Raw genomic sequence first — 27997 nt, 5'->3', positions numbered from 1 at the left:
AGCACTGACATGTCACTATTAGAACTGTTAAGAGAGAGACATATTTACAGAGAAGTAGAATGATGCCTCCGATTGTTGCCCTGGCAACGCGTCATCCTGCCCATTATGATGTCATTGAAATTCATATTTGGCGTTCTGTGAGAAGGACACATTTTTAAGTGTATTCTCATGTACTCTTGCCGTAGAATCTTCTATTAAACAGTACTGTTGTGGACAAGAGTACATTACAGCAAGCACAGTGGTTTTAAACACATTTTACAGATGAAATAACAATTCACACTGAGAGACCAAGACACAATGACTCATTTCTGTCAGATTCCATCATTTTCTAAAGATGTTTCACCCTCGGAAACTATCCTGTCTTGCACCTCTGTCTACTATGTGAAAATGAAATGTAACAAAAATGAAATAATAAAACCTACACTTACTTCAAGAGTCAGAGTTATGGAAGTTACGCAACTAACGTGAAGAATAGCTAGATTTTTTGAGCACTAGTAGGCCTGAAATGCTTTTGTACATGTTGTAAGGCGTTCAATGCCTTGTAATGGAAGGCAGCTAATTATACAAAACTCTGTAAACTACAGATGACGACATACATTGATGACAAATAGGTCCAAGTGATTAAACCATATCATATGGAGTCAAAAAAGAACAGCATTAAGGGACCTAGTATACTAAAGATCGCTTTGTTTATGGCCTAAACAATGGTAGTGGAATAGTTTTTCTCAGACGATAGAAGCTCCGTCCACTAGAAGGAGCTCGGCGTCATTTGGTCATCTTTGATCCACAATCTTACAATAGACAGCACATAATTTCCACAGACCGATATACAATTTACAAACATCATGTATACAGAACAAACAAAAATGTAGTTCATCCCAATAGTTCTTGACCACACTTCCCTCAGGGAATGCACTAGACATCACTGCGATAAAGAATATTTGGCTGCCCCCTAACACAGTGAGATGCATCTTCCTTTCCTTTTTTTTCTGACAGGGTTCCTTATATCAGGACACACTTGTTGTTTAATTAACAGTAAACATAAGTGTGTTTTCATTGTTAGCATGTTGTTGATATATTTAAAGCAACTGTATGAAGTTTTGTGTATTTTGCAACTTTGGAGCCCCCTACAGTTAAGTTAGTGGAAGTAAATATATCACTGTACACGTGCATTTGCTGCCGCCCTTTTCGCGGGAATTCGTACCCGCTCATCAAATTTACATACTCCCAGAACGGACGTTTGAGAGGGAGCATGCAAAAGAAACAAAAGTCATTCGCCTTAGTAAAAGTCAATTTACAATCCAAATTGGCCTATTTTGAAACATATACTTACATACTGTTGCTTTAAATACAGTTAACATGCACATTTTGCTGCAGGCCATAAGATTAACTGTTCGCCAAGGCATCTCCAAGAAGAAATGGCCATTTTGCACTAAACTAAACCTGTTTAGGGGCACTTCAGCAAGCGCCATTAGCAAATGGTACCAGTACAGTTCATTCGTAGACAGTAATGTCATGATCATCTGTATACCAGCTCACTGTCTTTATTCATAAAGGCTAGACTTGGCTTTTCTTATTTTACTTCACACCCTCATATTCCTTCAGAGAACACAAATACTCGCACACTCACAGTAGACCATCCATTAGTCATTCACACATACACAATGTACAAGTACACATAAGAAGTTAGATAACAGCTCGGTAACTAATGAAAAGCTGAAGCACATGCCCCTCAGAGCAATGCTGACCCCTGATTGGTCCTGCACATGGCCATCTTTTTTAAATTTTTTTTTAAGGAAAATAAGATGAAAAGCTAGTGGTTGAGATGAGGGATGAACCTTATGAAAGAACATGCCTCAATCATATTTTACCCCAAAATAAAAAGAAATATGAAATTTTAATAAAAAATAAAAAAAGGCAGATTTTTACAATTACAACTTTAATTTAAAAAAGAGCTATGAAAGTCACAGCTAACGTGAAGAATAACTGGAATTTTATTTATTTGTTTATTTTTGATCACTTGTTGGCCTGAAATGCTGTCTAAAGTTAGCTATTTGTTTAACGATTATTATTTTTTTAAATAATGAAAAATACGACAGTTAAATATATCATTACAGCAATGCAAAAAGTATTTAAATTATTATTAATAATTATAATCATTACACTTCTAAAATACTTACACATCATGCTTGCTTTTATTGTGCTTTTTTGCTGAACCAATAAAGGCTAATTTAAATGTAAACAATTATTGTATTACAACAAAACGTGTGGAGTTGGACAAAAATAATTAAACAATTGGATAAAAATAACATTGCATAAAAAACAAATGTAACAAATCTGAAAAAAAAAAAAAAAAAGATACTGGTCCTAAAATAGGCTTTGTTTCTTCGACCAATTTTTCTGTATTTCTGTCTTTCATGTTCCCTCTCCTTTTTTCTTTTAATTTTGGAGTTAAATGTGACATGGATATGTTTTCGTGAGATTCACTCTTAGAGGGAATTTTGAGTGTTTAATATACAAATGCAACTCAGAAATGATCAGAGGATGAAACGATGGCTAAAAAAAAAATGTGACTAGTTTTGGAAGAGCATTAGTTAGGTGTAAAACAGAAGTCAAAAATAATACTTGAGAAATCCACATAATAACTGCAGAGTGTCATGGAGAATGGATCAAACAGAGATATAAACAGACATACGACACAAAGGAAGATGTTGCCTGAATCAATCTCCTTATGAACTGAACAAAGGAGAACAAGTCTGGTGAAATATATAACTCATCTGCCTTTTATTATCTTTCACAGCATTGTAACCAGAAGGCACCGTGTTCTCTGACACAGTGAGAGAGAAGCAGGCGCAGGTCCCCAGACTAGCACACATACACAACTACTGTTAATCAAGGCATTTTAAGAAGTTCCCCCAGTACTTCAGACTTCATACAAGTCTTTTCCTTTTAAGATATGAAAATACTATCAAATAAAAAGTTAAAACTACTTTTAAAGTTTCTTCTGCTTGTACAAACAAGTAGATTATCAATGCAAATACAATCAGTTCAAAGCAAATGAGATGATAATGTTAGTTACATTGACAAACAAACATGAAGTGAAATGCTTGAACTTCCACATTTATAAATGCTCGATGTAAAATGAAATCAATGGAACGAGAATTAAATCATATACACGTGAGCAAGGCCAAAAATTATTACAGTACATCTCACCAAAAACATCAACAAGTCACAAAATACAGCAGCGCATCTCTTCAGTAAAATCTCCCTTTTTGGAAGAATATAGTCACAAAAAATAAACAATAAAATACACATTTTAGACACAAGTTGGACTCTCACACAAAGTAGTGCTTTGGGTCTGTAATACACATTTAACAACTTACTTGTTCATTTTTGAGGTTGGCTATAACATATCTTTTTCAGATACAGGTATCTTATCAAGAACCGCAGAGAGCAAAGCTTTCTGGGTAAATCTCACAAAAGTCAAAGCCGTACTAAACTCCCAAATCAAATGAATATATTTTTCATAAAGGAAAATATTTAGAATAAAGAAAATTATGTTTAGGATCAACCTTGTTTGCATTGTGACAAATAATCACATTTTAATCAATGAAAAAAAAAATCTTATTAAATATAATACAGTAATTAAACTAATCCTGTCTGGTGAGAATGATTAAAAAAAAAAATCTATATAGAAAATAATAATAATAATAATAATAATAAATAGAAAACAATATACGTATATAACAGGCCAGTCAAATCGATTAATCACAATGAATCACATCCAAAATAAAAGTTTGTGTTTACATAATGTGTGTGTGTGTAATGTGTATATATAAGAAATATATGCAATATATATATATTCATATTTATAATGTAAATCATATATAAATGAAATATAAATATATTTAAGAAATATTTACGTGCGTGCGTGTGTGTATATACAGTGAGGAAAATAAGTATTTGAACACCCTGCTATTTTGCAAGTTCTCCCACTTACTGATTGTATGGGGTGGACAGGTGTCTTTATGCAGCTAACGACCTCAAACAGGTGCATCTAATTTAGGATAATAAATGGAGTGGAGGTGGACATTTTAAAGGCAGACTAACAGGTCTTTGAGGGTCAGAATTCTAGCTGATAGACAGGTGTTCAAATACTTATTTGCAGCTGTATCATACAAATAAATAGTTAAAAAAATCATACATTGTGATGTCTCTCACAGTGGACATGCACCTACGATGACAATTTCAGACCCCTCCATGATTTCTAAGTTGGAGAACTTGCAAAACAGCAGGGTGTTCAAATACTTATTTTCCTCACTATATATATATATATATATATATATATATATATATGTGTGTGTGTGTGTGTGTGTGTGCGCGTTTTTGTGAAAAGTCAGGACATAGATTTGTATAATGACAAAGGTATGACATAGGTATTACAAGGTGAAGGTGACATCTCAGGACATTGACCCATGTCCCCACTTTTCAAAATTCTTATAAATCACTCAGAATGAGTTTTTTTTGGGGAAAGTTGACATGCACAGTCTCCTGTAAAGGGTAGGTTTAGGTGTAGGATTGGTGTAGGGCAATAGCACATACAGTAAGTACACTATAAAAACCATTACGCCTATGGAATGTCCCCACTTTTCACAAAAACGAACATGTGTGTGTGTGTGTATGTATGTGTATTTTTGTGTACTTATATATACACATTACACACACACACACATATATATTATGTACACACAAACGTTTATTTTGGATGCAATTAAATTGCGAAATAATCGATTTGACAGCCCTAATATACAATTTAAATTACTAAGATATACTAAAGTATATCTAATTAAAAAAATAAGATACAAGGATGATAATTTTTAACATTGCAGTGAGCAACAGAGAACTGGGGAAAATAATACAATAAAAAAAAGCATAACGCCAAAACCTTAATGGTCCTAATAATATCCTTTTTCCTTTATGCAATAAAAATCTTATTTTGATCTTTTGAATCTGGGCCGAAATCAAGCATTTCTTGACAGTTTTTGTGAGACTCAGCCATCTAGGTTTTGTTTTCTGTGTTTGTTGCTGAACTGCTCTGACTCCAAATCATAGAGCGTAGAAAGCGCCACACCTATAATAATGTCATTTTTTAAAATTTTGGTCCTCACTAGATCAATGGCAGTTTAGTTACATAACTGACCTGGTCTGGAAATGTCAGTGACTGGGCTTTATGTGCAGGACGAACCGGAGTTCTTGAGGAGCTTCGAGAGAAAGAGAGAGAGACAGAGATGGTGAAGATGCACAAAATAGTGTGAATGAGAGAGGCTGATCATCTCTCCCACTCTCCTCTCCTCTTCTCTGCGTTACACTCTCTCGGAGCACGATGGCTCTCTCTCCTCTCGCTTGTTTGGCTGTACCCTGCTGAATCTCTGGAAATGGAACTGTTGTGCTCTGGCTGAGATTCTAAGGCAATGTCACATTACATATCAAAATGTACAACATCTATACATTGTGCAGTTGTGAGCGGAGGGTGAGATGTGTGGATGAGATGTGGCGTGTGGCGGCTCTATAGAACAGTGGCCTCCATGACTATGGCTGGATCCTCTATGTCAGCTTTACTCTGGACCATCCGTAACTCCAGCTGGGCCGGGCTGGGTCTTCTACCAGGACCTGCCATCTCTGAAAATACACGAGAGATCATTCATTTACACTACTGCTTACAGTTTAGGGTCAGTAAGATCTTTTAATGTTTTTGAAAGAAGTCTATTATTCTCACCAAAATCGGCATTTATTTGATCAAAAATACAGTAACATTGTGAAATATTTAAAATAACTGACTAATTTAAAATAACTGACTTCTACTTTATTTTTAAAAATGTAATTTATTCCTGTTATGGCAAAGCTGAATTTTCACACGATCCTTCAGAAATCATTCTAATATGATTATTTACTGCTTAAGAAACTTGTGTGTGCGCAATGTTGAAAATAGTGCTTAATATTTTTGTGGAAACTAATATATATATATTTTAAAAAAAAAAACATATATAACATATACATATATATATATATATATATATACCCCCCAAGACCTTTAATGAATACAAAGTTTAAAATAACAGCATTTATTTGAACTAGAAATTTTTTGTAATATTATAAATGTCTTTACTCTCACTTTTGATCAATTTAATGCATCCTTGCTTAATAAAAGTATTAATTTCTTTACAAAAGATTAACTAAAACATCTTACTGACCCCAAATTTTTGAATGGTAGTGTTTATACATAAACAGTGATAGTGATATATGAATTACATGCTTAGTCTTTTCAATGGCCATAACTGTACACCGATGTAAGTGAATAAGTAAATACCCTATGATCGGGATTTGAACATTTTAATTAGTTAAAAATATTGAATATACAACCCCAAATCAGAAAAAGTTGGGACAGTATGGAAAACGCAAATAAAAAAAAGAAAAAATTTACTTTGACTTGTATTTCATTGCAGACAATATGAACACAAAATATTTCATGTTTTGTCTGGTCAACTTCATGTCATTTGTAAATATACATCCTTTCCTGTCATTCAGACCTGCAACACATTCCAAAAAAAGTTGGGACAGGAGCAATTTATGGCTAGTAGTTATGGTTAAATAATGATGCGATTTGAAACAGGTGATGTCAACAGGTGATTGTTATTATGATTTGGTACAAAAGCAGCATCCAAGAAAGGTCTAGTCCTTTAGGAGCAAAGATGGGCCGAGGATCGCCAGTTTGCCAACAAATACGTGAGAAATGATTTAAATGTTTAAAAACAATGTTCCTCAAAGAAAGACATTTCTAGGAAGAGATTTGGATATTTCACCTTCAACAGTGCATAACATAATTAAAAGATTCAAGGAATCTGGAAGAATTTCAGTGCGTAAAGGACAAGGGCGCAAGCCTAAGCTGAACAACCGTGATCTCCGATCCCTCAGGCGGCACTGCATCAAGAATCGTCATTCATCTAGAAGCGATATCACCACATGGGTTCAGGACTACTTTGGCAAACCTTTGTCAAGTACCACAATACGTAGTTACATCCACAAATGCCAGTTAAAACTGTACTGTTTCAAAAGGAAGCCTTATGTTAACAGTGTCCAGAAGCGCCGTCGACTTCTCTGGGCTCGGAGGCATCTGGGATGGACCATCACACAGTGGAAACGTGTACTGTGGTCAGATAAATCAGTATTTCAGGTATTTTTTGGGAGGAATGGACGCCGTGTGCTCCGGACCAAAGAAGAATAGGATCATCCAGACTGTTACCAGCAACAAGTCCAAAAGCCAGGGTCTGTCATGGTATGGGGTTGTGTCAGTGCCCTTGGCAAAGGTAACTTGCATTTCTGTGATGGCACCATTAATGCTGAAAAGTACATAGAGATTTTGGAGCACAATATGTTGCCTTCAAGAAGACATTTTTTCCAGGGACGTCCATGCATGTTTCTACAAGACAATGCAAAACCACATTCTGCACACATTACAAAGTCCTGGCTGCGGAGGAAGAGGGTACGGGTACTTGACTGGCCTGCCTGCAGTCCCGACCTGTCTCCAATAGAGAATGTGTGGCGCATTTTGAAGTGCAAAATGCGACAACGAAGACCCCGTACTGTTGCCCACCTTAAGACTTGTTTGCAGGAAGAATGGGACAAAATTACACCTGAAACACTTCATCACTTGGTGTCTTCAGTCCCTAAACGTCTTTTAAGTGTTGTGAAAAGGAATGGCAACATTACAAAGTGGTAAATGCTTTACTGTCCCAACTTTTTTTGGAATGTGTTGCAGGTCTGAATGACAGGAAAGGATGTATATTTACAAATGACATTAAGTTGACCGGACAAAACATGAAATATTTTGTGTTCATATTGTGTGCAATGAAATACAAGTCAAAGTAAATTTAGAAATCACTACTTTCTTTTTTTATTTGCATTTTCCATACTATCCCAACTTTTTCTGATTTGGGGTTGTAATTGCATATAAGTATATACAAGTGTATTGTAGTAATTTCTCCACAATTTTTGAATGTTTAATGGATTTCGTTACTTTATACTGATGCAAGATACCTGAAAAACTTCAAGCACTCATTTGTATTTTTGTTCTTCGTTTTATTTTTTACTCAAAATACTATTTGGAAAAAAATGTTTACGTAAAAGGATAGTTCACCCAAAAATGAATGTTCTGTCAGCATTTACTCACCTTCTTTCTTCATAAAAGAAGATAGAATGTGGGTAACCAAACAGTTGATGGACCCTAATGACTTCCATAGTATTTTTTTCATACTATGGAAGTCAATGGGGACCAGCAGTTTGGTTACCCACATTCTTTAAAATATCATCTTTTATGTTCAACGGAAGTAAGAAATTCAAAAAGATCAACTTGAGGTAAATGACAGAATTTCACTGTAGGCCTCATGCCACATTTTTAGTTTGTTAATGTTTATATTGTTTCATCTTTTAAATAAAAGAATGTTTAGTATTATACTAGTTTTTGCTGTTGATATTGCCTGATGCTGAAAGTGTATTGACAACCCTACAACATGCATATAAAATAAACAGCTTTTGGCTGTTGTTTTACCATGCGCATAAGATATAGTCCTCTGAATGACATGGTGCATAACCGAGAAGGTCTTTTCACATGCCGTCTGCGAAGAACAGAGAGAAAGAGACTTGATCAGCATTTTCTTACCACGCTGCATGATCACTGTGATGCGTTTCTGACACACTGATTTAATATATGCTGTACCTTCAGGTCTGTTGGGTAATGGTGAGTCCAGGCCAGCAGCATAGCAGCAAACAGATCACCGGTCCCCACAAACACCGCATCCACCTTCGGCACCTCTATTCGGATCCGCTGGGTCGTCCTTGTACCGTCAGGCATCACTGCACAAACATGCTCATTTTATTCTTCATTCTCTTCACAAGAACTTGTCATACATGAACCAGCCCTGATCTTTAACCACTAGGCTACACAATCCCATGTAGGCGGTTCAAACAAATACAAAAAAATTAACATAAAAATATCTGAATTCATATGCATTCCAGTAAGCTCTCACAATTGCAAATTTTGTCATTGGTCAAATCTGCACACAGTGATATTATCTTCCACTGTTCAGCAGTTTGACATGTTTTTAAATTCATGAGAAAGCTGTTTTGAGTTGCACAGGAAGCGCACACACTTACAAATGCGCCGACTGCCAAAAGACACCAGGAATCTGTCTCCGAGACGAGGGGGCAGATCAGAGCTGGTGATGACCACGGTGTCTGGACCCATCTTATGCAGCAGGTCCATCACCTGAACACACACACAAACACACACACAGTCAGAGATGTCGACTGGGTGCCAGTAACATGTAAACAGCAATGTGATTTGTTTAAATTTTCAACAGTTTCCAAAAATACAGACATCTCTCTTCAAAGGGTTCACAAAAAAACGGTGTAATAATAATAATTCATATTATAGTAATAATATTAGTAGATAAAATAATAAGAATAATTTTAAACTACTTTATTACTTATCTTTTAGTATATTATTAGATAATATTAAGGTAAGAACAACTTTAAAATATTATTTTTATTATTGTTCTTATATTTCTTATTATCATCAATAACAATTATAATCATTATTACTTACATTACAATAATAATAAAATATATAAAACATCATAATAATAATATATTAGATAATATAAGGTGTGTATATATTTGTGCTGTCAAACGATTAATCGCATCCAAAATAAGAGTTGTTTACATGTTAAAACTGTGTATATTTATTATGTATATATAAATACAAACACATGCATGTATGTTTCAGAAAAATATGTTGTTTATATATTAAATATATTTATATATAATATATAATATAAAATACAAGAATATAAATATATAAATGTATATACACATGTAAATATTTTCAAAATATATACTGTATGTGTGTGTCTTTACATATACATAATAAATATACACAGTACACATACGTTATGTAAACAAAATCGCGATTAATCGCTTGACAGCACTAGTGTCAAACGAATATATATATATACACACACACACACACACACACACATACACAATAAGATAAAAATTATTGACTAATTATCACAATATTATTATTATTATTATTATATTACAACAATAATAATAATAATAATAATAATGTTTATTCTTATTGCTCTCATTGGTAATAACATTTATTATTATTATTATTATCTTTTTATTATTGTTTGTATTATTTCTAATTAAATATTAGATAATAAGAAGAATGATATTAATACCATAATAATAATATATAATAAAATAATATAACCTAAGACAATAATAATAATAATAATTTAAGACAATACTAATAAAACATTACTTAATAATAATAATAATAATTATACATATAATAAATGCTTATTTTATTACTCTCATTGATAATAATATTCACTATCAATGATAATTATTATTAGCAATACTTTATTACTTATCTTTTAGTATATTATTAGATAATATTAAGGTAAGAACAACTTTAAAATATTATTTTTATTATTGTTCTTATATTTCTTATTATCATCAATAACAATTATAATCATTATTACTTACATTACAATAATAATAAAATATATAAAACATCATAATAATAATATATTAGATAATATAAGGTGTGTATATATTTGTGCTGTCAAACGATTAATCGCATCCAAAATAAGAGTTGTTTACATGTTAAAACTGTGTATATTTATTATGTATATATAAATACAAACACATGCATGTATGTTTCAGAAAAATATGTTGTTTATATATTAAATATATTTATATATAATATATAATATAAAATACAAGAATATAAATATATAAATGTATATACACACATGTAAATATTTTCAAAATATATACTGTATGTGTGTGTCTTTACATATACATAATAAATATACACAGTACACACATACGTTATGTAAACAAAATCGCGATTAATCGCTTGACAGCACTAGTGTCAAGCGAATATATATATATACACACACACACACACACACACACACAATAAGATAAAAATTATTGACTAATTATCACAATATTATTATTATTATTATTATTATATTACAACAATAATAATAATAATAATAATGTTTATTCTTATTGCTCTCATTGGTAATAACATTTATTATTATTATTATTATTATCTTTTTATTATTGTTTGTATTATTTCTAATTAAATATTAGATAATAAGAAGAATGATATTAATACCATAATAAATAATATATAATAAAATAATATAACCTAAGACAATAATAATAATAATAATTTAAGACAATACTAATAAAACATTACTTAATAATAATAATAATAATTATACATATAATAAATGCTTATTTTATTACTCTCATTGATAATAATATTCACTATCAATGATAATTATTATTAGCAATATTTTATGACTAATTTAATATTAGATAATAATAACATTATTAATAATAATTTAGTAAGAAATAATATATATTAAAATAAAATATATAATATAATAAAATACACAAGGTAATACTAATACAAATATTACTTTTTAAATAATAATAATAATAATAATAATAATAATATAATTTGAAATAAAAAAAATGGGGGTTATAATTTGCAGCTAGTGCATATAATTTATATTTAGACATTTATTTCTGCTTCCCATTTTGAAAGGCTATTATGAGGGCTATTTCTCATGTATGTATTTAAACTCACCTCAACAGCATCTTTCTCCGTGCTGATATTCTTCCCTGTCAGTAACCTGGAATAAAGAACATGGACTTATTAGAAGAGTTGATGGCACACCAGAGTGAAGTGAACAGCTGTTAGGCACTGAAGATTCATGGGTAAATCCACAGCGGACCACTAGAGGGAACCACAATATCACTCTACTCTCAGTAATCCTACTAAAGCAGGTGAGGGCCTAGAGGTTTGACATTTGCAGCACTGAAACATCCAATCACAAAATAACACACACAAAGCTGTTAAGAGGAGGTATTCGACTCACTCAGCCTCAAACTGGTTGGGCGTGATGATATCGGCCACAGGGACCACTTTATTCTTGTACACGGGATGGAGATTCTGAGGAACATACTGCAAAAACAAAGAGTGCTATGAAAAATAAATGTCACATTTTCCAAATTCTGTTTCCTGTATAATGAACAGAATGGGACAGAAGACAAAAATAAAAAATAAAGAAAATCGGAATGAGAGGAACAAGAACACAAGTCAACTTACCATTGAACCATGGTCACCTAAGACAGGGTCACAAACTGAGAAAAACAGAGTAAAACAAGTTATACTTTAATGTACAAGATTAATGTACACTAGCGTTCAAAAGTTTGGGCTTACGAAGACAAAGTCTCTTATGCTCACCAAGGCTGCATTTATTTGATCCAAAAAACAGCAATATCAAGAAAATTTGACAATTTTAAATATCTATTCAAATATATTTTTAAAATGTAATTTATTTTTGTAAAGTCAAAGCTGAATTTTCAGCATCATTACTCCAGTGTCACATGATCCTTCAGAAATCACTCTTATATACTGATTTGATGCTCAAGAAACACTTCCTATTATCAATGTTGAAAACAATTGCGCTGCTTTATTTTGTGGAAACCGTGATGCATTTGGATTCTTTGATCAACGGTAAAGTTCAAAATAACAGCATTAATTTGAAATAGAAATTGTAACATTATGTCTCCGCTGTCACTTTTGATCAACATAACGAATCCTGGTTGAATAAAAGTATTCATTAAAAAAAAAAAAAAAAAAACCTTTTAACGGTATTGTATAAACATGCTTGTAAAAACAATTTATAATGTAGAAAATCTATACAGCTTTTATGTTAAGATAGGATGAAAGAGACTGAAAAACACTCACCATATACAAGGTTAGGATTGGCCCTCTTCAGCTCTTGAACAATGTCAACCACCATCTCCAGAAACGATGTATCTCTAGTGTAACCTGCAGAAATGGAAAGAGCAGAGCTTTGATCAATACTTTTTCTTACCAACTACTATATACTGAAACATACTGACCACTCAGCACAAGCACGAGGCACAAAGAGTCACAGGTCAATCTCATGCTTTATGCCTAAGAATTTTTAAACTGTTAAGGTGGATGCAATTTTTTACCAATACAGGTTATCACCACAATACAGTGAGTCTGCAAGTGAAAGGGTCTTTCACAGAAATACCTGCAGAAATTATTTTATTTCAGTCTGAAATGAATCAGAACACCACAAAATACACCTTGTTGTGTGTGTATTAAACAGATAGGCTTGGAACTCAAACACAAAGCATGCACTGTATCAAAGGAAGTGACATAAATATCCAAATTTATTTGGGCTGGGACAGCTCTGAAACTTCCAGGGCCACTCTCCAGCTACTGGTCATGTGGCGGCTCTGTCTCTCCTGTCAGGTAAATAACTCCTACTGTATATGTGACTCATCTGACCTTCACTGCTTTCATGATGTCATGGTGTGTCACACACTGAATCGCACTGCGACAACACAAGCCACTCGTAAGAGAGGCATGCAGGAGGGTCCAGCAGCAGTTCAAAGACTGACTTTACAATAGTGCGCTAGAAATAGAGCCTAGACACTAGGACATGGTCAATATACAGTTGGGATACAGAATGAGTGCTCAGAAAACAAAAGCACTGATAACCACCAAATTCAACTTATGTAAAGCCATCAATACAAGAAAAAACACTTTTCATAAGATTTTGAAATAGTCTGGTTTTGATGTTATAAGTAAATAGACTACTGCTCAAACGTTTGGGGTCTCTTATGCTCACCAAGGCTGCATATATTTGATCAAAAATACAGTAAAAACAATAATATCGTGAAATATTATTACCATTTGAAATAATTGTTTTCCATTTTAATGTTATTTATTCCTGTGATGCAAAGCTGAATTTTTCTCCAGTCTTCAATGTCACATGATCCTTCAGAAATCACTCTAATATGCGGATTTACTGCTCATTTCTTATCATCATTCAAATGTTTTCAAGATTTCCATTTAGAATAGAAATCTTTTGTAACATTATAAACTGTCACTTTTGATCAATTTAATGCATTCTTCCTGAATAAAAGCATTAATTTCTTAAAAAAATAAAATCTTACTGACCCAAGTATTTTGAATGGTAGCGTACATTCAATAAGCCACAAAACTACAGCTATTTAAAAATAAAGCTATTTACATTTAAGCAAAATAAAATGATCCCACACATACGCATTTATCAGACCCATTGTTATATCCTATTTATGTTTAGATGGAGCTAAGCACATTTTTTTGTACTGTTTGAAAGTGTGTGATAGGGTGCGTACAGACACAATGTAAACTATATCTCTGCTGGACTCCATGTAGAAATACTTCACATGGCTCTCTATTCCTATGTTCTCCTTTCTCCTTTTCCTCTTTACACGTTCTGTGCTTTCCTCCCTGGCTTCTCCTCTCAAGGTGATGGTAAAGGAGAGCCCATGCACCAGAGACTTCTCGCTCGCTAACACACTCAATAGAGCACAACATCTCAGTCTGCGGTGCTCATGTGAGACCTGCAGCTCTATGACCATGTGTCCTCTGCGGTCCCCCAGTGCTGATTAGCAGCGGTGTTAGAGAGGGAGAGAGATGTGTTCACTTCCACAACACAAACCTACTGGATGCACAAGACAAACAAATCAACTAGATTATTACATTTTCTGAAGAAAAGGGGCACTTGCCAATGCAATTTGACTCCTGTGGAAGGTCCTTCGGTGACTGGCACTTTTTATACACCAGGTAGATTTGAAATAAAACTAATTTGAACATTTTAAAACTGCAAATGTTTTGCAATGTCTGTATTTATTTTATACCTTTATTTATAGATTTTATTGTTTTACTCTTTTGGTTCAGACTTTGAATCTAAGCTATGTAAAATCTATCATAAAACACATTAAGTTTCCACAAACATATTAAGCAGCACAGCTGTTTCAACAATGATAATAATAAGAAATATTTCTTGAGCAGCAAATCAACATATTAGAAGAATCATGTGACACTGAAGACTGGAGTAACGATGCTGAAAATTCAGATTTGCCATCACAGGATTTAATTGCATTTCATAATATCTTAAAATAAAACAGAGTTATTTAAAATTGTAATGATATTTCACAATATCATTATAGTTTAACAGTATTTTTGATCAAATAAATGTAGCCTTGGTGCATATAAGTAACTTCTTTCAAAAACCCCAAACTTTTGAATGATAGTGTATATAAATATTTTACAAAAAAAGCTGCGGTGTCATCCACAGCCAACAATTTTGCCACTAATAAAGATATATCAAAATCCGGTGTACCTGGTTACAATGCTTGAGATGAAATTTGAGACATTATATGTGCAAAAAAATAATAATAAAAGTGAATAAAACTTTATTATTGCAAACCTTTTAAAATCAAGTTGCAATTTTGTCAAATTATGCAAAACATGTGAAATACTGTACACATACTGAACAATTTTTTTTTTTTAATGAAAATGTAAAAATACATTTTTAGAAAAACGTGAAAATATTGTGCAAATATTATGCAAAATGTGTACGTTTGATGTATGTAAAATAACAGCAATGAAATTAAATAAACTGAAATGTAAACCGTTCAAACTCTCACTAGCTTATTTTCTAGAAATCTCAAGAGACCAAATTCCCGAGGGTTGTCCCGGGGGCCTCTAGGGTCCCACACAGGGCCCATGTACATTGCTCTATGGCATCATTCCATTTTTTTCATCCCTCAGCTCCAAAAATTACTAAGCATACAAACAATGTCCACAGCACTGTGCAGAGTTGCACTGGCATGAACTGACCTGTAAGTACATAGTCGTAGTGGTTGACGTTGTTGAGTTTGATCCCTTCATACAGGACATGAAGCTCATCTGCAGTCAAGACCTGTCCCTTCCAGTGAGAGTACCCTGAATAAAGACAGATCACACATCAAATACACAGAAATCAGATTCAGAATCCAGTGTTGATGCAGAGCGTCCGCTGACGTTCGAGACGCTACAAGCACGAAGATCTCATTTGGTCACATGACACTTCCTGCACCTGTTCTCACATGTCTATGGGCTACGGACAGAAGCGCCACAGTTTCGTCAGACACCACTGCTGTTGCTGCGGGATCTGTGATGTCACAATTCAGGTGAGTCACCGAGCGGGTCACATGGTATGTTTCTTGTTGCTAAGAAACAGGACAGAGGAAAGCCTGAGGGGCCGAATGAAAAAGACGCATCATTGTAGCCTTGATGTGCATGTGTGTGTGTGTGTGTGTGTGTGTGTGTTTTGGGGAGAAGATGACTGCAAAGGGGAATCGGTGATAAGACGGGTGTCTGTCGTCATCATTTTCTGCTGCCGCAACTCTGCAACCACAAACCTCTAATCCCAGGCACTTCACCCACACGTATAATACAGATTACTCTATTTCACAGCAAATCACCATCAGAATCTGCCGTGTGATCAGGTACATGCTGTTTCTACCCATAAGGCTTTGCAGCGCCCACTGATGTTGTGAACAGAGATGAAGGTCTGAACGTCACAATCTGTAAATATGTTCCCAAGGTCAAACTATGAAGTCCTAGAGACTGGAGATCACCTTACGGTCACATCAACAGGCAGAAAGTACTTTTAGATGCTGATTACCAAAAAATGTCAACAGAATAATGACTATTACTTGTGATGACTAACACGTGCTGTGTCTTGAGTAAGAAATTTATTCTAAACGTGGCTGGAAGAAAAATAAGTGCTCAGTCTGATGTTTCAGAAAAATGTTTGTACATTGACAGGTCAAAGGACACCGTCACCTCGATAAACCAACGAGTAAACTAATTTGAAAAACAAAAAGTAAGGAAGCATCAATGATACACCAATAATTACTCGCAGTCAAAAGTTAGGGTCAATAAGTTTTTATTTTTATCCATTTATTTTATTTTGTTTTTAAGAAAATGTTACTTTTCCAACAAAGGGAGCATTAAATTGATCAAGAGTTTTACGTCGTTGCAAAAGATATAAAAATTTATTTCAAATAAATCTTTTTAAATTTCAAATCCTGACTTATTTTTTTAACTATGGTTTCCAAAAAAATATTTGGAATAAATTACATCTTAAAATATATTCAAATAAAAAGCAGTTATTTTGTATTATAATAATATTTCACTTTTGTATTTTTAATTGCATAAATGCAGACTTGGTAAGCATAAGAGACACAGCAAAAATCTTACAGACTGCAAACTTTTGAACTGTATTTTATGGCCAATAACCAATAAATTACTGATGTAATAAATCTATAAACCTTTTTTATTAAAAAATAAATAAATAAATTGCACCACTAAAAAATGTAAATAGTTTGTATACTACAAGCGAATTCTGCTATCACAACATTATAATGAGCAGCAGAAAAAGGACAAATATTCCATACAGAAAAAAAAAAAAAAGTGTTTAAATGAGAAAAAGGGCTCATAATAATAGAGCAGGGAAATATCCAATATCAGCAAATAATGATCAAACTGCCAACATTAAATAACCAATACTGTGCCAATATATTGCATTCCTACCAAAATTTTATAAAAGGTAAATTAAACATTTTTGATTTATAAATGGAATCACAATACTGCTTCTGGCCTAAGACGACTCAAATGCTGAATTACAATAAGACCATTTTTCTCTTCAGTTTAAAATTAACATCATGGACACTGAGACAAGACTGAATCATCTGGAAAAGCAGCAAGACAGATAAGTCTAGTGTACCTTCTAAAGTCCAGAAGTAACTAGTATTACCCAAGAAATAAGTTAATCAAGGTCATGACACTCTAAACCAGTTACCCATGATTTCAATTAGCTATGTGCTGAAACCACAGTGCTGCTGGGACTGCTAAAGACTCATTATACATACAAATTCAGGCCTAATGTGGCCACAGGCCTAAACCACACCTACACGACTACAACAAAATTCCGATGAGAATCTCTCCACAGTGTAGCACTCAGACTCCTGATACTCAGTTAGGTGCTGGTTTGGGAAAACTACTGTAAGTACGCCAGCACGAGTCTGTGTCCCTCCATCTATAGGCTTAAATGCTTTTAAAAAAAAAAAAAAACAACAACTCAAGTGGCTAAAGGCAACATTGCAGCCCTGAGGAGAAGAAAGCATCCAAGCAAAGAGGGAGGCCAGTCACAGGGCAACAGCCTACAGCAGGTTGTGCCACGTGTTGTTTAGATCACTGATCCGAGGCCAGTTAGGGTTATTCTACTTACGTGCTTTGAAACGGAATGCATTATAAGAAGCTGGTCCAGAAATTGTATTTGGGAAGTTTAGCAGTGATGGATAAACATGTGACACCTGTGTATAACAGTTCTGGGTCACCAGAGATAACTTTTCTAGTACTATATCATTTTTCTCTCTCACACAGACTTCTTTAAGGGACAGTTCAGAAAAAATGAAAAGGATGCAATTTTCATTCATAACAAATTGTTAACAAAAAATGAACAGGAAGAGCAGATGCAAATCACCATTATAAAACAAGTAGCCTGTATGAATCATGCACTATGTTCCAAGTCTTCTGAAGTCAAGGTATGGTCACATTTAAATTTTGTGGGCAAAAAAGGGTCAATTGTCAATAGTGCAGTGATGTATGAAGCACAGCTCACACAGAAGTCACTTTCAAGCCAAGCAGCTTTCTGTTGGTCATAGTGGCAAATTCATGTGACCAACTTGAATTTGTTGCAAAATCTGCATGGAAAAATCATTAACCCTTATGCAAAATTCCCAATTGTGTGGATTCCTATTGAAATGACTGGATTTACCCATGCAAATAGCTTTGTGTGACATATGATTTAAAGGTGCCATAGAATGCATTGATACAATATTTTAAATTGTTCTCTGATAACTACATAGAAGGTATGTGGCTTAGGTAAGGGCAAAAATTATCCAGAAACGGTAAATGTCCATTTACAACCCTAGGATTTCTCCCTAGATAGAATGATATGGTCTGTTATTACCTTATTTGGAAGGGTCATGAATAATAATGCTGAGCTCTGCTCTGATTGGCTGTTTCACTGTGCGGCTCATTTCAGTAGCTCACACAGCAGGAAGGAAACACAGGGAGGAAAATATATATTTCAATACTTTCTCTCGCAGTTATATCGTTGGGTAATTATACTGTAAATAAAATGCGGGCATCAGAGAGCCGCTATTAATATGCTGGGCATTGAAACTGCTTTCGAATGCACGGTCGCTTTTTAGTTTCACTTTCACTTTCGAGATTCGCGATCGCACGTACTCTATTTATACTATGGAGCAGCAGAACTTACCACACATTTTACAAGATCAGATGTTTGTCAGTGGTGCTCAGGATCTGTAAATCATTCGCCATCATCCTCAGTCATCTCTCCTTACTCTGTTTATGTGGTAAGTGAAATCTTATGTATTGTAATGTTACAGGCTAGCAAGGAGCTAAACATGTCCCTTTAGTGGCTCGCGTTATTTTATTAGAACGCGTTATTTGCTTTCCGTGCCTTTCTGAATACAGACACCAACCCATCCCTGCACTTCACATCCCCTGCACAGCCTGGAACATAACATTTATTTCCATGATCTGCCATTTTCGCTGTTGTCCTCGCTTGTTTCTTCACCTGCAGAACTTCTGATGATTTGGCTGTGCAGGGCCAGCTGGCCTAGAACGTGGGCGTGTATATGCAAATGTTGGGGGCGTACATATTAGTGATCCCGACTGTAAGGTCACAGTCGGTGTTATGTTCCGATTCTCCTGTTTTTTAGTGGTCTTTTGCATTCACAAGATTTACATAAGGAGGAGGAAACAATGGTGTTTGAGGCTCACGGTATGTCATTTCCATGTACAGAACTCTTATTATTCAACTATGATAAGGTAAATACAGTTTTCCATTCTATGGCACCTTTAAGAAAATGTAAGTCATTACTGATCTTCCAGTGAGTTGCATTTAAAAACAGGGTTGCAAAGGGGTGGAAAATGTCCAGTAAATTTCCAGAAACTTTCCAAAAAATTATGAAAGTTAAAGGTGCCATAGAATGGAAAACTGTATTTACTTTGGCATAGTTGAATAATAACAGTTCTATATATGGAAATGACATACCGTGAGCCTCAAACACCATTGTTTCCTCCTTCTTACGCAAATCTCGTCAATAAAAAAAGACCACTGAAAAATAGGCAAATCAGAACATAACACCGACTGTGACAACACAGTCGGGATCACTAATAGTTACGCCCCCCACATTTGCATAAACCCGCCCATGTTCTATGCCAGCCGCCAGTCGAATCATCAGAAGTTCTGCAGGTATTGTGAAGAAACAAGCGAGGGCAACAGAGAAAATGGCAGATCATGGAAATAAATGTTATGTTCCAGGCTGTGCAGGGGATGTGAAGTGCAGGGATGGGTTGGTGTCTGTATTCAGAAAGGCACGGAAAGCAAATAACACGTTCTAATAAAATAACGCGAGCCACTAAAGGGACATGGTTAACAGCTTGCTAGTGGTAGCCTGTTACATTACAGTACATAAGATTTCACTTACCACATAAACAGAGTAAGGAGAGATGACTGAGGATGATGGCGAATGATTTACAAATCCTGAGCACCACTGACAAGCATCTGATCTTGTAAAATGTGTGGTAAGTACTGCCGCTCCATAGTATAAATGGAGTACGTGCGATCGCGAATCTCGAACGTGAAAGTGAAACTAAAAAAGCGATCGTGTATTCGAAAGCAGTTTCAATTCCCTGCATATTAATAGCGACTCCCCGATGCCCGCATTTTATTTACAGTATAATTACCCAACGATATAACTGCGAGAGAAAGTATTGAAATATATATTTTCCTCCCTGTGTTTCCTTCATGCTGTGTGAGCAACTGAAATGAGCCGCACAGTGAAACAGCCAATCAGAGCATAGCTCAACATTATTATTCATGACCCTTACAAATAAGGTAATAACAGACCATTTCTGTTATTACCTTCTGTTATTATTTCACTTGGGAGAAATCCTAGGATTCTAAATGCACATGTAAAACCGTTTCTGGAGACTTTTTGCCCTTACCTAAGCCACATACCTTCTATGTAGATATAAGAGAACAATTTAAAATATTATATCAATGCATTCTATGGCACCTTTAAAGTGAAAAATTCCAGAAAGTTTCCAAACAATTCTGGAAATTTACCAGAAATTGTCCACCTCTTTTGCAACCCTACTTAAGAACCTGATTAGTCCGATTTATTCAGGTCATTCAGACCAATTTTGTGAATTCAACAAACTGATTAATTTAAAAGGTTCAACTTAAAAGTGCAATTCATGAACCAGAAAATATTCTTATGAATGTACTGCTTCAAAAGACTTGAAATATAAAACAAGTCACGTAGACATATTTTTTGTGTTTTTTCCCCCCACTAACAATAAAAAACCTTTTGCGTCATGTTGGAGAGCATGAGAGGCAGTAAAAAAAGAAAAGAAATCAGCAGCATTCTGCTCGAGCAAAAAGGTCTCAATCAGAACATAATAGATATGTTTTAAAGGATCAGATTTGAAGTGCACTATCCAAAGATGAGAAAACATATCACAATACTCCTACTCTCTTGAAGTACAAGGATCAGTGCTTGGTCTGTTTGGACAGCTCACTAACTGCACTTTTCTACTCGCACACAGCTCAAAATGAACTGCCACACCACGTGAATGCAATATGCATTAAGCACTTCAATGAAGCACCCGTTTCTGTCCTCTTGACAGTAAGACAGGTCAACATACTTGACGAAAGAGGTCAAGGGGCACTACAGTGCATTTGCAAATGAGATACACAGCATGAATATAAAAATGCATTTGGGTGGTCGGCACAAGTGATATCCGATAACTGATCAAAACTTGTGATCTTAAATCAGAAAGCATCTGAATAAAAATGCCTCAAACCCTTATATGCAAATACTGCGACTGGCTGAAATGTTCAGAAACCGTTGAACATTTCATCCAATGTTCACAATTTGTTCATCTGGTAAGCATCATTAATCAAAGTCATTATATCAAGTATATTTTTAATCACGTGTCTGCAACCTGATCAGTCCGGACAGCTGTTTCTTGGGGCTGCCTGTCAAGTTAAATGAATATAATAACTCGAAGAACACATTATCTTACATGTCAGTGCCTGTTTATGCATACGTTTTATTGCCATTATGACATATAACTTCCTAATCTAACAAAAAATCTAATAATAAGAAATAAACTCCTACACTTCTTTTTAACAATTTTTCAAAAAATTATGACATACAGAAACAAATTCTACTCAGCGCATGTGTGACATCAAAATAACAACTATGCTTCCACAACATTTGAAATACTTACCTTTACACTTAATTCAGCAGATTTTACAAATGAGGACAATAGAAGCAGACTTCGAGACACTTTATCTAAAGTGAACCACGTAGCTACTTTTATCTAAAATGCTTTCAAATGACATTGTTTCAAATTGACAAGCTGTTATCTAAAAATCAACAGAATGTATGTGTCAGCTTACCTGTGTGGTTGGAGAACTGAACAGAGTTGATCGAGTCCACCTCAAACCCCAAGACCTGAAACACACACATTTCAAACATGAAAATAAGCTCATTCAGAAAGTAACACAATTACATTAAAAAACTCAAAGCAATTATCACACGGGCCTGTGATAGTCAGAATAAGAACACATAATATACTTACACAGAACCATATACTAGGGGTGGCGAACATCGGTCCTGGAGAGCCACACATTCAGATGGTTAACCATTGTATTTGCATCATTGAACTTGAACAGTTTCTATTCTGCTAGGCTCCATCCATTGTGTAAACAGTCAAGCTATATAACGTGTAAGTGTCTCAGCTTGGCCACTGCATGTTTCTGAAATTCTAGCGTATGCTTTTAACATCCTAAATGATAACACATGCGCATTTGTTGTTTTTAAGGCAGAGAGCTCAAAAGGTGCTACATATCAAAAATTAGTCATAGTATTTTATAGTCATAGTCATAATATTGGCCTACTGGGGTTCGATTATGTCAAGGGAAACATATTTGATGGGAAAATAAAGGGTAATTTCATATACGATTTGCAGCAGCACTATTAGTAGCATTTATGGTCTGTGGGACATAGAACTCAGTTATGATCAACATTCATCTGTTTATTATGGGTAACTAACAGCTTTTCTATCTGCTAGGTTCAATCCATAGTATAAATGCAATACAATGAATAAAGTTTGAGTATCTAATGTATGCTTTTAAATAAATAGCTTTCTAAATGCTCACACTAATAACACAAGTATAGTTGGTTTCAAGTTCCAGAGCTCAAAAGATGATTTTTTTGTTTTAATTTTGATGATTAGAGCTTACAGCTCATGAAAGTCAAAAATCTAGTATCTCAAAATAATATAATATTTCTTAACATCATCAATAAAAAAAAAAAAAAAAAAGATTTGCAAAACAGAAAAGTTCAAGTTCTTTAAAGTATGTTCGTTTATGCACTCAATACTTGGTCGGGGCTCCTTTAGCACAAACTCCAGCATCGGTGAGGTGTGGCATGGAAGAGATCAGCCTGAGGCACTGCTGAGGCACTATTGAGCCTTCAGCTCGTCTGTATTGTTGGATCGACTGTTTCTCATATTTCTCTTGAAAATATCCCATAGATTCTCTATGGGGTTCAGGTCAGGCATGTTGGCTGGCCAATCAAGCACAGTAATATCAAGGACAGCAAACCACTTGGAAGTGGCTTCGTCACTGTGATCAGGTGCTAAAGTCCTGCTGGAAAAGGAAGTCAGCATCTCCATAAACCTTGTCTGCAGATGGAAGCATAAAGTTCTCCAAAATCTCCAAAAGGTAGACGGCTGCATTGACTTTGGACTTGATAAAACACAATGGATCAACACCAGCAGATGTCACAGCACCCCAAATCATCACTGACTTCGTAAACTTCACACTGGACTTTAAGCAGCTTGGATTCTGTGCCTCTCCAGTCTTCCTCCAGACTCCAAATTTACTTTCATCTGAAAAGAGGACTTTGGACCACTGAGCAACAGTCAGTTCTTTTTCTCCACAGCCCAGGTAAGACGCTTCTGACGTTGTCTCTGGTTCAGAAGTGGCTTGGTAGCCCTTTTCCTGAAGACGTCTGAGCGTGGTGACTCTTGATGCACTGACTCCAGCTTCAGTTCACTCCTTGTGAAGATCTCCCAAGTGTTTGAATCAGCTTTGCTTGACAGTATTCTCAAGCTTGCAGTCATCCATGTTGCTTGTGCACCTTTTCCTACCCAAATTATTCCTTCCAGTCAACTTTGCATTTAATATGCTTTGATACAGCACTCTGTAAACAGCCACACCTTTCAGTAATGACCCTCTGTGACTTACCCTCTTTGTGGAGGGTGTCAATGATCGTCTTCTGGATCATTGCCAAGTCAGCAGTCTTCTCCTTTATTGTGGTTTCAAAGAACAAGAGATACACAGAATTTATACTGTAGGGACGGTCATTTATTCAAACTCAAATGTAAATATTCTAATATTTTGAGATACTGGATTTTTTACTTTCATGATCATCAAATTTAAAACAAAAAAAACTTTTGAAATGCTTTAATTTACATGTAATGAATCTAGAATATATGAAAGTTTCACTTTTTGAAATAAGTTACAATAAATAAAAAAAATATTTTTCACAATATTCTAATTTTTTGGGATGCATCTGTATATATGACCCCGGACCACAAAACCAGTCATAAGTAGCATGGGTATATTTATAGCAATAACCAACAATACATTGTATGGGACAGAATTATCGATTTTTCTTTTATGCCAAAAATCATTAGAATATCATGTAAAGATCATGTTCCATGAAGACCTTTTGTAAATTTCCTACTGTAAATATATCAAAACTTAATTTTTGCTTAGTAATATGCATTGCTAAGAACTTCATTTGGACAACTTTAAAGACAATTTTCTCAATATTTAGATTTTTTTTTTTTTTTTTTTTTTGCACCCTCAGATTGCAGATTTTCAAATAGTTGTATCTCAGCAATGTATATATATTAGTCAGAAAAGTTAAAGCTTTAACAGGAACATATTGAAACATTTCTGAAGGAAAATGAAAGGTTAACTTCACTTACTGTTAGTAGTGGCACTATTAATATCTCACATCATGTACAGATTTGTGTTTTTGGGAAGCCAAACATATAAAGACATTTCCAAAACATGAGGGTTAATGTATCACTCTCTGTCACTGAAACACCATGACTCAAAAGTTTAAAGAAGAAACATTAAAACGCAGACGAAGGCTGGAAGATCCTTGGAAAAAAATAAAGTCACGATTTCGCTAGAATTGAGTGTCCCGGCTGTGACGTCAGTCCGGGAAACGTACGCCAGCAGCGCGAGCGAGCAGAAGAAGTGCTCGAGCCACAAGACGACAGCCGCTTTCTGAAGGCATGATGACAGCTGGAGACATTCAAAACCTAATGAGCCCGATTTAATGGTTTGGACGCGGCGCGATCCCTCATGCCAAATGATCTTTCAGAAACCGAGATTCAATGATATCCCAATCATTTCTGGTGATGATTAACGGCAGTGTCACTCACTCCTGGCATTGGCGACTGCCGCCGTGTTGCAATTTACCGTGCCGGTGTTTTGACAGCACGAGCCTCTTAACCAGAGCTTTAAGTTCTTGTGACAATCAATTAACCAAGTTACTATTAATAGGAGCATATTTTAAATTCAACCTCGTATATCACTGCAATCAGCATCAAGAGGCCAAGTTCTGGGAATGCAATAATCTAGATTTTGTAAAAGGGAAGTTTACTACATAAATATCTCAAATTGCACAAGAGCAGCATGCAAGGCAATATTGACCATGTGACCTTTCCTTTCTCCAGCACCAGCACGCTGTCATGCACCACAACACAACAATAATCACGAGTGTATCGTGCCGCTCCAGCCGTCGCGCGCCTCGGATGAACGATGCTCACCTGTAACGGGAAGGATGCGGATTTATTTCCCACATATCCTCTCACGACATGACTCTGAATCGACAGCACTCGGCACTCCATGTCGCGCTCAGTTAAAGTTGTTTTAGACGCTCCAGAATGTCAGGCGATTGAGGGGCAGCGGCGAACCGGAGAGGTGCTTTTCTTTCCTATTTAAATCCAGATTAGGATCCGTGATGGCAAGTTCTCTAGGCAGACAGAGAAATGAAGGACATTCACACTGGAGACGCTCATTGGCGGCGAGCGCAACTACTCAGGCATCCTGAGGGGGCACCTAAAATCCACTGACATCACGACGACGCTCGTGTCCGCTATTAGTAGAGCCGTGGGCTATATTTATCATGCATTCAGATAGAGAAGAATGGGCTGAGGAAATCAACGTGAATCCGTCACATAAACCAAGGAGAACCCTCAATAAATCCAGACTGCATTGGGGATTGAGTATTAGGAGATGCTGGATTTATATTGAAGATAAATGTATGCATTTATTGTCTTTCGCTTATTTTTGAGAAACGACGCAGTACGTGCACTCCTTAAGAAATGGCATGTTATACAGCGATGGATGGATGTAGTATCGCGGAAGTGGGGTCCTTCTGCACAAAGACGCGCTCCAGAATCAGCCAATCACCAGCGCTGTCGGCGGTGACGTCAAGCCGTGAATGGGTCACCGCTGTCGGCAACCTGTAATGTCTATCCGCCTCTTTCTGAATTTTAATTGTCTGTCCATGGAAAAATTTATTCTGTTGCTTTATTCTTTTTTTCTCTAATAAATTGTTTTAAATAAAATTTTAAGTGTCCCTTGAACAAACAAAAACAATAAATAAATAAATGTCTCAGTAATTGACTTAATGCGTCCCCTAAATGACCAACTATATTCTAATTGTGCTGATTTACATACTTAACCCTAAAGCCTGCTGTATCATATTTGATAGGCTAAGTGTTATCTGAAAGACAATTTATACTTTTTTGAAAGTAAAAAGCCTTTTAGTTGCCTATAATTGTAAAAATGTCCACCTTCAGGTCGTGGTGTACGTGTCTTGCTGTGAAATTTTTCAATGATTTTTATAAAGTAAATAATAACTTTTATATTGTTATTAATATTTCAAGATGACAACTTAGGTTTAGGCTACTTGATTATTTATTTATTTATTTATTTTAGAAAAAAAAAAAACGTTAAAATGTGTCAAAATCAGATTTTTGTGTAACGTTCATTTGTATTTCTCAGTTATGTGTTGTGTTATGTTTTTCCCCTGACAATAAAAACTACAGCGCTTTGATCATAATACTAAGCATATGGGAGATATATAGTGACAACTCATATGCATAAAGATCTCCGTTTACATTACAAGCTATCAGAATTTCATTTGGCCATATAAATAACAACATCTGCAATAAATTGCATATTTTTGCTCAGTTTGGGCCTCTGAATAAAACTGGTGTTTTTCCTCCTTAAATATGAGATGCATATTATCATATCATACTATACTTGAGCCATAAAAGACAACAAAAATACATTTTTATTTTTTGTCTAAAGGTTCAATAAACTCTTCCATTTCAAATCAATTAGATCTTTCTGACTATTATTTCATATATCAGGCTTACAGGGTTAATACGTATTCTATTTAATATTTATGGTATAAAACCACTATCATAAATGCCCGTACTTTATTGTCCACTGAAGCTAAAATATTCTGACTCATATGCAAAGCCTCAGGTCAGGGCTGGACTATTTTTGGACAGGTGGGCTGGCAGCTTCAGGCTTTAGTTCATCTTTTTTATCTTTGGCATGCTGCCTACCTGACTATGAATCTACACGTACGAGGTCAGAGCAGTTCGTCTGGCCTCAGTGAAAGGTGAGATACTGAGAGAACGCTTCTCTGCCCCTTTTCTAATGTGCTACAAAGAATGATGGAATATGAATCATTTTAAGAGCTATCTAAATGGGAACAT

General features: G+C 35.0%; 1 protein-coding gene across 2 annotated transcripts; it reads right to left on the bottom strand.

The window, feature by feature from the left end:
* Positions 1–55: 55 nt before the first annotated feature.
* pdxkb (pyridoxal (pyridoxine, vitamin B6) kinase b) lies at positions 56–27997 on the bottom strand. Of its 2 annotated transcripts, XM_058768323.1 has the most exons (12): positions 26030–27997; positions 22757–22791; positions 22575–22629; positions 15863–15967; positions 12902–12985; positions 12257–12291; positions 12027–12112; positions 11735–11780; positions 9211–9322; positions 8774–8910; positions 8606–8672; positions 56–5679 (listed from the first exon to the last, which is right to left on the bottom strand). In XM_058768323.1, exons 2-12 carry the CDS (start codon positions 22784–22786, stop codon positions 5567–5569), a joined length of 870 nt encoding a protein of 289 aa, XP_058624306.1. In that variant the 5' UTR covers positions 22787–22791; positions 26030–27997; the 3' UTR covers positions 56–5566. The 2 variants fall into 2 exon arrangements, with proteins under 2 accessions (XP_058624306.1, XP_058624300.1); XM_058768317.1 differs by lacking the exon at positions 22757–22791 and having other exon boundaries at positions 59–5679; positions 26030–27975.

This window comes from Onychostoma macrolepis, chromosome 01 (assembly GCF_012432095.1).
Source record: "Onychostoma macrolepis isolate SWU-2019 chromosome 01, ASM1243209v1, whole genome shotgun sequence".
In the NCBI taxonomy this organism is placed as follows: domain Eukaryota; kingdom Metazoa; phylum Chordata; class Actinopteri; order Cypriniformes; family Cyprinidae; genus Onychostoma; species Onychostoma macrolepis.
The sequence above is the reverse complement of the archived record's forward strand: the minus strand, read 5'-3'. Positions and strand labels throughout refer to the sequence as shown.

What these genes read in the sequence shown, in the direction of transcription:
- pdxkb (XM_058768317.1), bottom strand. Translation starts at nt 26,110, where the DNA reads ATGGAGTGCCGAGTGCTGTCGATTCAGAGTCATGTCGTGAGAGGATAT. An exon ending in CCCAACCAGTTTGAGGCTGA is followed by an intron (nt 11,781 to 12,026) that starts GTGAGTCGAATA and finishes TCTTTATTCCAG; the next exon opens with GTTACTGACAGGGAAGAATA. An exon ending in ATTACCCAACAGACCTGAAG is followed by an intron (nt 8,673 to 8,773) that starts GTACAGCATATA and finishes TGTTCTTCGCAG; the next exon opens with ACGGCATGTGAAAAGACCTT.